The sequence below is a fragment of the Crocodylus porosus genome, unplaced genomic scaffold (assembly GCF_001723895.1).
Source record: "Crocodylus porosus isolate Cpor-Errol unplaced genomic scaffold, CroPor_comp1, whole genome shotgun sequence".
Classification (NCBI taxonomy): domain Eukaryota; kingdom Metazoa; phylum Chordata; order Crocodylia; family Crocodylidae; genus Crocodylus; species Crocodylus porosus.
In genome coordinates this window covers 4907818-4920724 of record NW_017728916.1, presented here as the reverse complement: position 1 = coordinate 4920724, position 12907 = coordinate 4907818, and the positions used below count along the sequence as shown (strand labels likewise).

Below are 12907 nucleotides of genomic sequence, written 5' to 3'. Positions count from 1 at the left end.
TGGCCCATAGAATGACAAGTTCATGTGTCCCATGTGGACTGTCTCCTCAGCTCCTGACTGCTCCAATGACAGTTCATTATTTGCCAGCCCCAGTACCTGGACACACCCCTGCAAGCTCTCCTGAAGCTTGCCCTCAACTGCTCTCTGAAAATCATCCTGTGTGGCCCCATCTCAGACCTAGGACTGAAGACTGGATGTTTGCACCCTGCACCCCGGTACCATTAGTAGAGCTCCAGAAACCCTCCTGTCTGTCCTGCTCAAGCTGCAGCCTACACAAATTCTGACACATTCACAACTGTTAACAGTTAGGGGCTGAAAGCCTGAGGGGACAGCACAGATGTTAACCGTGGTGATTCATTACTGGCCTCTCTTGCATCAGCCTCCAGCTGTCTGCGGAATCAGTGAAGGCTGGGGAGGGGACAACATCTGCAATCCTGTGGAGATGCTGTTTGGCTTGCTTGCCTTTTTGTAATTTCTTTCACAGTTTATCTTTGTGAAGCAGACAGAAGATAACCTAACATGAGCTAGGTAGCATGGCTACAAGTTTATCCTCACCTTAAGGTAGCATAACCTCGAGATGCTCAGAGGACACACCAGTTAACAAGCTTTAACGTGCAGATGCTTGCATTTTAAGTGCTATTAGTAATGACCTAAATGTAACATGCCTAATCTAACTTGAGGGGGAAGCTGCATGCTCAACCTCCAGCCTGTGAGCCAAAGGTGGCCTGTGGAGGCTTGGCATCCAGCCCATGGGACTCCCCACAGGTGGGGAAATTTGGCAGGAGAAGTGTCAGCTAGTACTGTCACCCCTCCCTGCTGCCAAATTCCCAAGGATTGGAGCTGGACCATACTCCTCCACCCACAGGGCCAGATCATCAGGGCTGGGCCACAGCCCCTTCTCCCTGTCTCACTGCAGGGCCAGGTCGACCTAGGCCAAGTCCCTTTCCACTGCACAGCTGGATTGGGGACAGGCTGCTCTGACCCTTGCTTGCAGGCCCGGGAGCAGCGGCGCTGGACCCGCGCATGCGTCAACGCTGCAGGCCGCCCTGCTTAGGCCCCGCTCTGCAGGCCTGCGCCAAGGTGGCACGTGAGCTGCTCTGTGCAGCAGCGAGCGAGCGGCGCGGGCGCCTGACGTGACGTGATGTGACGGGCTGGGCCCGGCGGAGATGCTCCACCCGCCAAAGCAGCTCTACCTCTCTCGCACGAGGGCGGGCGCGGAGCACCCCGCCCAGCACCAACCCCCCAGGCGGGGGCGCCGCAGGCGCCTGCAGAGCCGCGACTGAAGGCTCAGGCAGGCGGGCCTGTGCGTGAGCCTAGGTGTGGTGAGGTGTCCAAACGCTGCCTGACAGGCCGCGGCCGCCCCGGCCCGTCAGGCGCGAGACGGGCAGTCTGGTCCCGCTGCTGGTGCGCGGCGGGGGCTTGAGCGGGTCCGCCGCGGCGCAGTGACGTCTGGAGGAAGTGGCCGCTGGCTCCGAAGATGCCCCCAAAGGGGAAAGGCGGCAGCAAAGGGGGCGAGTGGGGCGGGCCGCCTGCTCACGCTCCCGCTCGGGTGGTGTCTCAGCAGGAGGCGCCTGTGGCGGCGGCGGCGGCGCGGAGCCTAAGACGCAGGGTCCGAAGGGCGGCGGCAGCACCGTGAAGGTGAGTCCTGGGGCAGGCGGCGCATCTGGCGGTGCTGGGACCCCCGCGTCTCGGGCCGGCCCAGGCTCCTTGGGCCTTGGCGGCAGAGCTCCAAGCCTATCCCGCTCCCTCCCGCAAAGGCCCCGGCGGCCTGCGCGGGGGAGGCGGCCCTCCTGGCAGCCCGGCGATGCCTCGCCAAGATCAACTCCCCCGCCCAGCTTGGCTTCACAGCGATTCCTGCGGGCTCGACCCCACACTGCATGAGGTACCGCTGCAGAGGGGCAGGGCCTGTGGCACAGCTGTGCACCAGGGTCACTGAGTTGCGTGGGCTGAGAAGGAATGGCCTGGACCGGCGGTGTTCACTGCTTCCTTAGCATTCATTTGCATTGCTTGGCAAAGTGATCATTCAGATGCAGCTGCAGCCACACAGTGCAACAGTAACCTCAGAGGGGAGCTGATAAACAGCCTGTCTGCAGGACTTATGCCTGAGGGAACAGTGGCGGTATCATGAGTCTAGTACTGAGGGCTTATGGTAAATCTCAAGTACAGCTGCTAACCACAGCATGTGTTTTTGAGATGTGCTGTTAAACTTGTTACCTGAAGGGATGATGGGTTATTTATAGACTTCTAGACAAATCAGACTGGAAAGGACTTTCAGAGGTCATTTAGTCCAACCCCCTGCCAGAGGCAGAATCAGCCAGGCTGTGGCAGCCAGAGCAGAATGTGGAGAAGAGACCATTGCTTTGCTCTGCATTGGCTGTTCTGTGGGATGGCAACAGAAGCTGCAAGCCTTTATGATGGCAGCAGCTTTCAAATCCCATAAAAGGAGCATAAGGAAATGAGACTTTATATATCCCCCCCCCCAAGTAATTTTCCTCTTGTTTTTGTATTTTAGGTCAGGCACATTCTGTGTGAAAAGCACAGCAAAATTATGGGTGCCATGGAGAAGCTGAAGTCTGGAGCACGTTTCAGTGATGTAGCTTCACAATTCAGTGAAGATAAAGCCAGACAAGGGGTATATATTGAAAGCACTCTTAGGTTGCCTGCCTAATAATAGACAGCAAGGTTTAGTGCAGGGGTTCTCAGTCAGGGTGCTGTGAGACCTTTTCACGGGTGCTGTACCACTACAGTCAGGCGGGAGTGCTGTGGGAATCTGTTTGCATGAAATGCTGTGCAGGGCTGCACTGGGAAACAGCTGTGGAAGAAGGAGGGCATGTTAGTGAAGCCCAGCCTGCCTGAAGGTCCCAGTGGCATACCTGGGAGGAATAGGAGGGCACAAGCCCCAGGTGCTGAGTAAGTGGAGGTGCCTCCCAGGTTCCCTCTGGCTACTTGTGCCCAGGGCCAGCATTTCCCAAACCTGGTAGATACTCTTGTGCCTCACCTTCTACCTTCTGTTTGCTCCATGCAGCTCACTAACCACTGCTGTTGTCTAAGGGAATCTGTAGCAAGGGTAAGCAATAGCTGTAGTAGGGACTGTAAAAGTAATACTGGGTACATCAGGAGCTGAGGAGGCAGCAAGCAGCTTGGATGTTGTGGAGGGCTTGAAAAGAAAGGCATAAAACAGGGCAGAGGAGAACACGATGGGGCCAACTGAACCACAGCTGGTAGAGGGGGACCCACGGGGGGGAGTTAGATGCACACTAGGTTTGAGAAACTGTCCCAGGGCACAAGCCCTACTAGTGAGGTCTCTGGAAAGTCAGCATACTGTAAAAGTAATACTGGGCACATCAGCAGCTGAGGAGGCATCAAGAAGCTTGGATGTTGTGGAGGGCTTGAAAAGAAAGGCATAAAGCTTCTGAGCTCAACTGGGGAAAATGGTGCTGCTCCAGACTGGGGGCTGGGCTCCAACCTTTTCCCAGGGTGCTGTGGGCTGCCTGGTAGGCAAGGACCATTGGGAAACAGAGTTTGGACACCTCCAGAGCAGCAAGCACTGGCTGAGGCCACATGAACCCCATTTCCTTGCTTGCTGCCAAAGCAGCCTTCACCTTGCCTGTGCCATCTTCCCATCACTTAAGAATCCCATGGTACCCTCAAGGCTAAATCTTGAGCCCCCAGACAGGTCTGGTGAAGGAGGTACCTGCTGCCTTCTGTTCTTGCAGTGTGTTAGGGCAGGGGCTGTCTCTCTCCATGGCTCTGTCTACAGCTGACATAATGGATGCCAGATATATGTATGCAAGCATTTACACACTGTAATAAATACATTTCTTTTTTGAAATGGGGTGCCATTAAATGCAGAACAGTTACAGAGGTAGCCTTTAGTCTAAAAAAGTTAAGAACTTTGCCATTAATATTGGGGCTGTGTTTTGGGAGAGCTTGGTGTAGCAGACCTGTTGCTGTTGGGAGGGAAGTATTCCTTAAGAGCCCTTGGAAAGGTCCATTGTGCATTCAAATGATGCGTAACTGCTCTGGAACTAACAATCTCCATTGCAAGAGGACAGTTGCTTTCAAAGGAGCAGTTGTGTACTGTTAGAGGGGAAGGGAAGGTGATAATTGATTTACACCCAGTTCTTTCTTAATATGAAAAATAGGGTAAGATAGTTTCCCTAGCATAGTGGGGGGCCAACCTTTTTGGCAGGCTAATCCAAGCTAAACTAAGCCCCACCCCCAAGTGCCTTTTCCCCATCTGATTTGTTACCCCACTTTCTGTTCCTCTGCTGCCATGTTCCTTGCTCCCTCTCTGGTCTGCTATGTCCTGCACAAAGGCTGCCCATACCACTTGTGGCACACATGCCACAGGTTGGCCACACCTGCCCCAGCACATCATCCCCATATTTCATTCACTTTGCTGCAGTGATGAACAGCAGCTGAGTTTGAAGTTGCAAACACAGAAGGGCCTGTTTGAGGAAGTGGAGGGGGAGGAGGATACCTGCTGACTACACTGCAGCTCTGTTGGTAGGTTTTGAAATTAGATTCTCTAACTTTGACATCTTGATTCCCTCTTTTAGGGAGACTTGGGTTGGATGACAAGAGGCTCCATGGTGGGGCCTTTTCAGGAAGCAGCATTTGCCTTGCCAGTCAGCAGTATGGACAAACCTATGTACACAGACCCTCCTGTCAAAACAAAATTTGGATACCATATCATCATGGTTGAAGGGAGAAAATAAATCCTGCAAAGCACTAAACAGTTCTGAAACCTACTGGTTTAGACACTTAACAGGAACTTTCCAGGTGAATTAGTCTTGCCCAGCCTTGGGAACAGGCAACATATATATTTACACACGGTGGGAGAGTCTATTTAAACTACTTTTTTACAGTTTCACCTCAAATGACAGGTCATAGTGTTAGCAGGGATAGGGCCCAACAGCACATCCTAGATAAAAGTCAGGTGAAGGTCTTTACCTAATTGTTGAACTCTGCTTAGTCATGTGATAGACATGAGATTCCTGCCCTGTGGGAAGGCAGAAAAGGATCAGGTCCATTTGGGTGCAGAGGACCAGAAGTTCCAATTTCCTGCAAGTTATTGGGCTCCCAAAGTGCAACACAATCAGTCTAGAACAAAATTATTTTAGAAGAATAGTTAATAACAGAAAATAGTGCTGGAATGGAAGGGACCTCAGGACTTCATATAGTCTAACCCTCTGTTCAGGGCAGACTTATTCCTGTCTAAACCATCCCAGCTAAGCTAATTAAACAGAGATGGAGAAAAACACAGTTGCATTGACTTTGAAACAAAGGGACTTTCATCTGCATTGAACAGCACATGGGATATTCATTATGAGATATTTCTTCTGAGGGGAGATGTTAAATGGCAGAACATGCCAATAACACCTCCTTGCATATGGAGGGAGTTAAAAAGGAGCCTTTCTGCAGCTCCTACTCTCTTCTCCATAAAATAACAGAAGGTTACATAGTGAGTTAAGAGGTACAGGTGCTGGTTTCTAAGGAGCCTATGCCATTGCTGAAGCTGTTGCAGGTTCTCTTGCCAGTTGGGAGTAGCTGCCAGCAAACAAACAGCAAGGTTTTCTTGGAAAGTGTTCTAGTAAGGGAGCTGGGTAAAACTGGTGAAGCTAAAAGCATTGGTCCTTATACACATGACATAAAGGTGTTCCAATTGGCTGTCTAATGACTTGTGTTAACAGGAGTTGTAACACCTCAGGTATAAGCGTTTGCAGGTTTATCTTAGCCTCTGACTGAGGATGCCTGGAAACAGCAATCATGATGCCTTTCATTCAGCTCGGTAGCAACTGGTCAGTTAGGCAATACCTTTGGAAACCACATCTAAACATTCAAAACATCAATAAAAGCTAGGTACCAAATGGCAGAGTCTTATGAATTCCGAGGAAAGGCCTCAGCACTCAGAGGAATGGGATGTATGTGAGGCCCATTGTAGCTGCCTACACAGAACAGGCAGCAGTTATTGAGAGCTGCAGTTTGTTGTAAGGCAAGCTTTACACCCAGCTGGGCTCTCTGCTCTAACAATGACTAGCTCCTTTCCCCATTACAGTCAATCCTTAGCTGTGCCTGTACTCAAGCTTGCCTCACAAAGCTTCCATTTTAAATTAAAATTGGATGTAACACATGATCTTGGCCTCCCTGAGTAATGCAGCCCTTTTATACCGCATAAACCTTTCCACCCAAACCTCCCTCACCCCAATTGGAGTGGTTTAAGTGGGGGAACTGATTTTTTTTGACAAGAATAGAAGCACACCATTTTGATTCCTGTATGCAGCAGACATGGCATTTCTATTCAGGGAGTCAGATGATTTAATGGCTTCCTTTTAGGAACTGTGATGTGAATAACAATCACCTCTCCCTTTTTTAATGGTCTTGATGTTGCACTAATCAAGCTAACCTTCCTTCAGGCAATTTTATTGTCTTGCAGCTATTCCTGCTCGCTCTCTTATTTCATAGGCTTGCAGGCTGTTTTTTCTGCTCTTTTCAAAATTGTAGATCCACTCATGGAGACGTTTTCAGCAGTAGCTAGCATTATCAGCTTTTGGTTAAGCAGGAATGGGAGGTTGATTAAGCTGAAAGTTAGGTTCCGTCCTTGCTCTACGCAGCCGTAACTTTGGAAAAATAGGTTTTTTTGGTCTGCCTTCCCCAAAACAAGATGTGTGTATTATATGCAAGAGAAGATGGTAGCAACAACTTTTTTTTTTTTTTATGCACTTTCTGTCTTTGACTCTAAACTAGCATTTATTTCTGTATGCCTTCCCTTGCTCAGTTTAAGTTTTAGATACTTTATTGGTCAAAAGAGACGCTGAGCTCAAGCAAGACAAATAGAAGAGAGTTTAGTTAACTGGCTTTCTTTTCAAATAAATAGAAAACTTGGGTATTTAAACATGAAATGTCAAATGGAATAGACACAGTCTTTCCAGATTACAAGTGGCAAAATAAGTGAAAGTTTGCAGCCATTTTGGTTCTCTATCCCAAACCTCCTCAGGGGAACAATGAGCCAAGTATATTATCAGCATTGCTCTCAACATTGTGAGCTGGAAGCAAGGGAGAGAGTAGTCTGCATTCTGAGAGATCCATCTGATGCATGAAAAGCCATGGCATGATATCTTATCAGGCAGTATTCAAGAGACTTTGTTGTGTGCTTCAAAATAGGCAGACTGGCTCAATGGGTATCTTTCAGACAGCTACTTGGAAGAGCTATGTATCCCTGACAGGCCTGATCCAGAACACACTTAGCACACCAACTATATCGATTCAACGTAAAGCACAACTACTTCCACTCAGAAATACAGCCAGAGGATGAGACGGTGGCATCTTTTAATTGCACTGTAGTTAGAATACTTGCCCACAAAATGGAAAGCCTGGACTCAGCTAAGGAGGGGCAGGGGGGTCAAATCCACAATTCCCATTTCACAACAGAGTGGCCTGACCAACGCAGCATCATAGCAATGATTTTCAACCTGTGGTCTGTAGACTCTGTGCAATGGATCTGTGAAATGACTACAGTTAAAAATAAAAAAGTGAATACCCATACTTACAATTCAAAGTGGTCTGCATCTCCATTTGAAATTTAGGAGCCCACAAATGAATATAAAAAACCACTGCACTAATCAGCTAGACTGGGTTTGAGAGCACTCACCATCCCTCCTAGTGAACCTGGGCCACAGTGTAGAAAAGCAGGCAAAATCCATGGGGCCAGAGAGAGGAAGTGAGAAGAAATCTGACCCTAGCCTACAATCCTGGCCACTTTAGTCCCTGCTCCCAGCATAACTAATCCAATTTGCATTAGCCTCACTACATAAAATGCATAAATGTTGGACTAGAACAACAAACCCCCTCTATCCCCAGGCAGGAAATACTCTCCCTCAGTGGGTGACAGGCTCACTCTACCATTCCTTTTTTTGCATTGTAGCTCAGTTTTAACTGGAGAGAGAAGTGCTCTCATTCCAGCTGGTTGTATGGATGAGCACTCTCCTTGGAGATGATGAGAGGGAGGCAAATTAGAACCTCATCAGGCTCTAGATGACCTTGAGCTCAAGCCTGCCATTTCCTGGACAACCACTCTTAAAGTGTTAGGCATTATATGAAGCTATGTAGGCAGCACCACTTCATTCTCTAGTCACAGTTTTAGAAAAGTGAACAAATCATCCCCATCCAAAGGAATAGTTTAGGCACTGAAATGCAGGAGGGGGATTGAGACTATGAACCCCAGTTTCACATTGGTGGTTCAACTCATGGGCAGCAGGTAACCAGATCCAGGAATTCAGCATCCCTCTCCCTAAGCAGTTCTCTTGGCTGCCTCTTCACCCCTCCACCACACTAGGTGTTATGAATTCCATTCAGACCCAGAAGTTTGGGCATCTAATTGATCATGTGAATTCTAATGATCAATCAGGTGGTTTTCCCAGGGTAATTGTCTCTGATATGTCCTCCATAGGAGGTCTATATTGAGCAGATTCTTTTTGGTATTGGGTGGTGGAACCGGAGCGTGCTCCATCCACTCCATGCATTGACCTGGTATTGCAGTGCTTCCAGGACCAGTGCAAAAAAACAGAAAAAAAAAAAAAAAAGTGAATTCTAACCTTGGGACTAGCTACCATGCTTAAGCAAAGCCACAAAGGAATCTAGATATAAGAAGGATGGATTACTTAATATGCTAGTTCAAGGGCTCTGAAATGAGTGCAAGTGTATAGGCTAACAACAGAACAGCTGCCACATATTTCCAGCACCATTTTCCCCGTGACTAAGAAGTCCCCTTGAGCCCAAATGAACGGAAAATAAGATGCCCAAGCAAAAGCTTGAAGACAAGAGCCTGAAGCCCAGAGATTCAAGTTAGTTTATTTTTCAGCATATTTACACAGGAAGGGAGAGAATGTCATTCCCTCCCCCTTTAAACAGTCTTTTGAAGACTCAACTATCACCAGCTACCTTTCATTTTAAATAGCTGTTTAAGTGTCTGGGAAGGAAAAAAAAAGTTGGAAAGGGAGCCAATTAGATAATGGTGGAAAGGAATTGGAACAATTTGAAAATAAAGTTGCAGAATGGATATACACTCAGACTTTAAGAGCTTGTTTCAAGAACTAATTAGTTAAAAGGAACAGTTAAAAGCTCATTTCTGTGAGAGCTGTTTATACAGATTTAAAGTAGTGAGCATGATTTCAAGATCTCCTTTTTTTATGTCAAGAGCTTGCAGAAAACAGTTCAGTGCATCCTGTAGTTTTCCATCTTCTTTTAGTTTCTTTCCACATTCTACTAGGGTATCATAATTGTCTGAGGCAGAAAGGACATTCAGTTTACTCTGAATCTTCTCTTTCTGGGATGCACTTCCATGTGAGAAACAGTCCAATTGCTCACCAGACAGAAGTTCAGGGTCATCTGTAGATTCCTCTTGTGATTCTTCCTCTCTATCATCCAAATAGTCAATGCTATCCTCTGTATTGAGCGTTTCCCCTGCAGGTTCATCTTCCATTTCCAAAGACTGCGTGCTGTGCTCTTCAGCTTCTTCCAACACATACCCTTCTTTTTCATCAGAATCCTCTGCATCATCGCTACTTCCCATAGTTTCTTCAACATCTTCCACCTGATCCAGCACCATGTTAAGAAGGGATCCTTTAGAAGCTGTAGACTTGTTCCCACTACCAGTAATTCTTGGGGAGAAAAGAGCATCTGCTAAAGATACCCCAAGTTTAGGAGTAGATGCACTGATTACTTGAGAGGAATATAAAGAGTTGTTTATGGGAAAGTATGTGTTTGGAGGCATATTTTCATCCAGTATTTCAATTGAATTATTTTCATCCTCACTCTCAGAAGACAGCCTCCTAGCATGCTTCTTCTTGACAATAGCAATGCTATTATCACTTTCTACAGAAGCTTCACCCCCCAGAGAATAATTCAGATTGTCTTCAGTTATATTATAGGAAGTCCCATTATAACATTCTTTTTCTTGAAAATTTGTTACAAAATTGTGACTGCTTTTTACTTCGTATTGAGAGCCTGTATTTTCTGTGTTGTCTGGCACTTCTCCTGAAGCATCTTGCTGTCCATGTTCAGACTCTTCCAGAACAAGATTAAAGTCAACCTGATTCTGGAAAGATGCAACAGACATACCCTGCAAACTGATTTCACTTACATGAGATTGCTGGAGTCTATTAGGGGGTTCTGCACTGGCAACCAAAAAACTATCAGATGCCACACTAAGAACTAGCTTAGAAGTTTCACTCCTGTCAGCAAGAAGATCGAGAGATTTTTCTCTCTCTCTCTCTTTTTTACAGTCAAAGACCGATTCATGTAATGACTGCTGTGAGTGTAATGAAGATGTCATTTGAACATCATTTAAGCAGTCTAAGTTTGTAAATGAAGTAGAAAAACATTCTCTTGATTTAAAACTAGCACTTTCTTTGTCAGCAAGATACGATACAAAACTTGGATCAGATTTTTGTTCAGATGATTCTTGCACACATGATTGTTCCACTACGTTACTGCTAGTAAGCACCTCATTAATAACTATACTAGATACCTCCTGTGCCAGTTTATCTTCACTCAAGTCTTCAGTAGCCAAACTTGTCCTTCGAGAGTTATTAGCAGCTTCATCTTCTGTAAGATCAATATGATCTGGAGGGTCAACTAATACTGGTGGTGGTATGAAGCAATTTTTGTTGTTCAACTCTGGTGAATTTTTTCGTGGTTTGGAAGAAAGTTCTGGTAGTCTTGACCATGCGTTTTCAATATTGGTGTCAAGTCTCCCTATTCGGTCTTTGAGCTGAGATTCTGACTGGACCAGCTCTTGAGCTTTTTGTACTCTTTCCTGAATATACTGATAAGCTTCTTGATTCTCAGCGTGGTCTTCATGAGCTGTCTCTTGTGTATACATCAAGTCATGATCCGAAATACCAAATATTTCTAGGGAGTACAGATAAGCAATATGTTCATCCAGATTCAAGTCACTCTTTCTCTGATTGGCATGCAAGGACTGTAGCTGAACCTGTGTTGCAGAGATTCTGGTATTTTCCAATGTAAAAAGTTCCCTTAACTCCTGTTTAGTGAAATATCTAAAAGGGTTCTTTGTGTCACCAGTAGTTTGTCTTATTAAAGAGTCCTTGAAAACTTGCCGCCTATATATTTTCTCTTCTACAGTGCTGCAAGTAATCAACCTGTAGATTACTACATTTTCCTTTTGTCCAATCCTGTAAACTCTGTCCACAGCTTGGGCATCTGTAGCTGGATTCCAACTGGGATCAAAGATCACCACTCTGTTTGCTGCTGTTAAGGTTATGCCAACACCACCTACTTGGGTGGTAAGTAAAAAAACAGAATAGTCTTTATTACTTTGAAACATGCTAATCCTCTTCTCCCGTTCTGCTGCATGGGATACTGTCCCATCAAGGCGCATGATCTTGAAACGCTTTTGAGTTAAAATACACTCTATGATATCCAGCATTTTTCTTGATTGGGAAAATACCAGTGTTTTGTGCCCCTCCTTTCGCAGTCTTTCCAAGAGCCCTATGAGGAACACCAATTTCCCAGACTCTTGGATCAGAGCCTCAGTGGAAACATGATTAATTTTATTACCTCCTGAAAATATGCCTTCTTCATTCTCATCATCCTGCTCAGAATAATGGTCTCCTAACCCAAGCTGAGTACATGCTCGTGCAGGCAATAGCCTAGGATGATCACATAGCTTCTTTAACACTGTCAGCTCAGATAAGGGTGACCGGGTTGTCAATAATAGTTCCTTCAGTTGATCCAAAGAGAGAAAGTTCCTATATATTTCTTCCTGCACTGGTGCCAAATACACCCATACAACGAAGTCATTTTTCCTGGAGAGAGAGGGCATTACAGGAGCTACGTTCTCACTTTTCTGTTCAGGAAAATGGATTTCTTGTTGGTCAGACTCGTGCTTCTTCTGTATCTCTTCTTTAGTCCTCCGGAGAAAATATGGTTTTATAAGGGACATTAGATTTTCAGATATTTTAAGTCCAAGAGCTCTTTCTCCCGGCGTCGCATCTTTCTCCCTTGCTCTTGTGATAGGATTCTCATATTCCATTTTAAAGGTCTTTACTGTTCCTAGGAGAGAGCCCTGACATGCAAAGTCAAAGAGGGACCACATCTCACGCAGATTATTTTGCACTGGCGTCCCTGTGAGGAGGATGCGATTTTTCGCAGGAATAAGGTGAACACATTTTGTGGTTTTAGTAGATGGGGTCTTAATCTTATGTGCTTCATCAAGAATCACATAGTCCCAGACCAGGCTGTTGTCAGCAGTACACAGCTGCTGCCAGTTGTTAATCAGCATCATATAGGTGGTGATGAGGACACCCGTCTTTCTCCGGATTCTCTCCAAGTTTCTCATCCGCTCTGTCTTGCTGATTCCGTGAAACTCTTTCACCCTCATCCCTGGAGTCCACCTGGCAAACTCCTTCAGCCAGCTGCTGATCAGGGTGGTGGGCACCACCAGCAGCACGAACTGGATGAGCTCAGAGTCAAACATACCAGAAAGGAAAGCAATGATCTGCATGGTTTTGCCCAGGCCCATGTCGTCAGCCAGGATACCCCCCTGCCGGCCCTCACGGTACAGGCGGTAGAGGAAGGCCACACCCTGGCGCTGGTGCACAAACAGCTTGTCGTGCAGCTCCCCAAACAGCAGGAGGCCGCTGCCGCACACATCCACAAACCGCTCCTCCTCCTCTGGTTCCTGTGCGGGGGCCAGCGCCAGCTCTGCCAGCGCCTCCTCCAGCCTCTGTATCCGGGCCCGCAGCCTGTCGCTGGGGTGCAGCTCGTGGGCGCAGCTGAAGAGCTTCAGGGAGGCCTCCAGGTTCCCGCCGCGCGCCGCCTCCTTGGCTCGACTCACCAACCTGCCGCACACACACGGTCTCAGCAGGGCCGTCGCGGCGCG

General features: G+C 47.0%; 2 protein-coding genes across 3 annotated transcripts; one reads left to right on the top strand and one right to left on the bottom strand.

Moving 5' to 3' along the window:
* The first annotated feature begins 1346 nt into the window (after positions 1 to 1346).
* Positions 1347 to 6446, top strand: PIN4 (peptidylprolyl cis/trans isomerase, NIMA-interacting 4). Of its 2 annotated transcripts, none has more exons than XM_019536286.1 (4): positions 1347 to 1516; positions 1564 to 1638; positions 2513 to 2578; positions 4563 to 6446. In XM_019536286.1, the coding sequence occupies exons 1-4, from the start codon at positions 1478 to 1480 to the stop codon at positions 4719 to 4721; spliced, it is 339 nt and encodes a 112-aa protein (XP_019391831.1). In that variant the 5' UTR covers positions 1347 to 1477; the 3' UTR covers positions 4722 to 6446. The 2 variants fall into 2 exon arrangements, with proteins under 2 accessions (XP_019391831.1, XP_019391830.1); XM_019536285.1 differs by having other exon boundaries at positions 1368 to 1516; positions 2513 to 2632.
* A 2542-nt stretch (positions 6447 to 8988) lies between these two features.
* Positions 8989 to 12901, bottom strand: ERCC6L (ERCC excision repair 6 like, spindle assembly checkpoint helicase; the record flags this gene model as incomplete). The annotated part of the gene is made up of 1 exon (XM_019536151.1): positions 8989 to 12901. A coding segment is annotated over one exon (3777 nt), but the record flags the coding sequence as incomplete, so codon positions are not given.
* Between the last annotated feature and the right edge of the window lie 6 nt (positions 12902 to 12907).

Excerpts from the sequence above, each read along its gene's own strand:
- PIN4 (XM_019536285.1), top strand. The coding sequence starts at position 1,478 with ATGCCCCCAAAGGGGAAAGGCGGCAGCAAAGGGGGCGAG. Across the intron at positions 1,517-1,563 it reads GCGGCAGCAAAGGGGGCGAG|GGAGGCGCCTGTGGCGGCGG; the intron begins TGGGGCGGGCCG and ends GGTGTCTCAGCA. Across the intron at positions 1,639-2,512 it reads GCGGCGGCAGCACCGTGAAG|GTCAGGCACATTCTGTGTGA; the intron begins GTGAGTCCTGGG and ends TTTGTATTTTAG.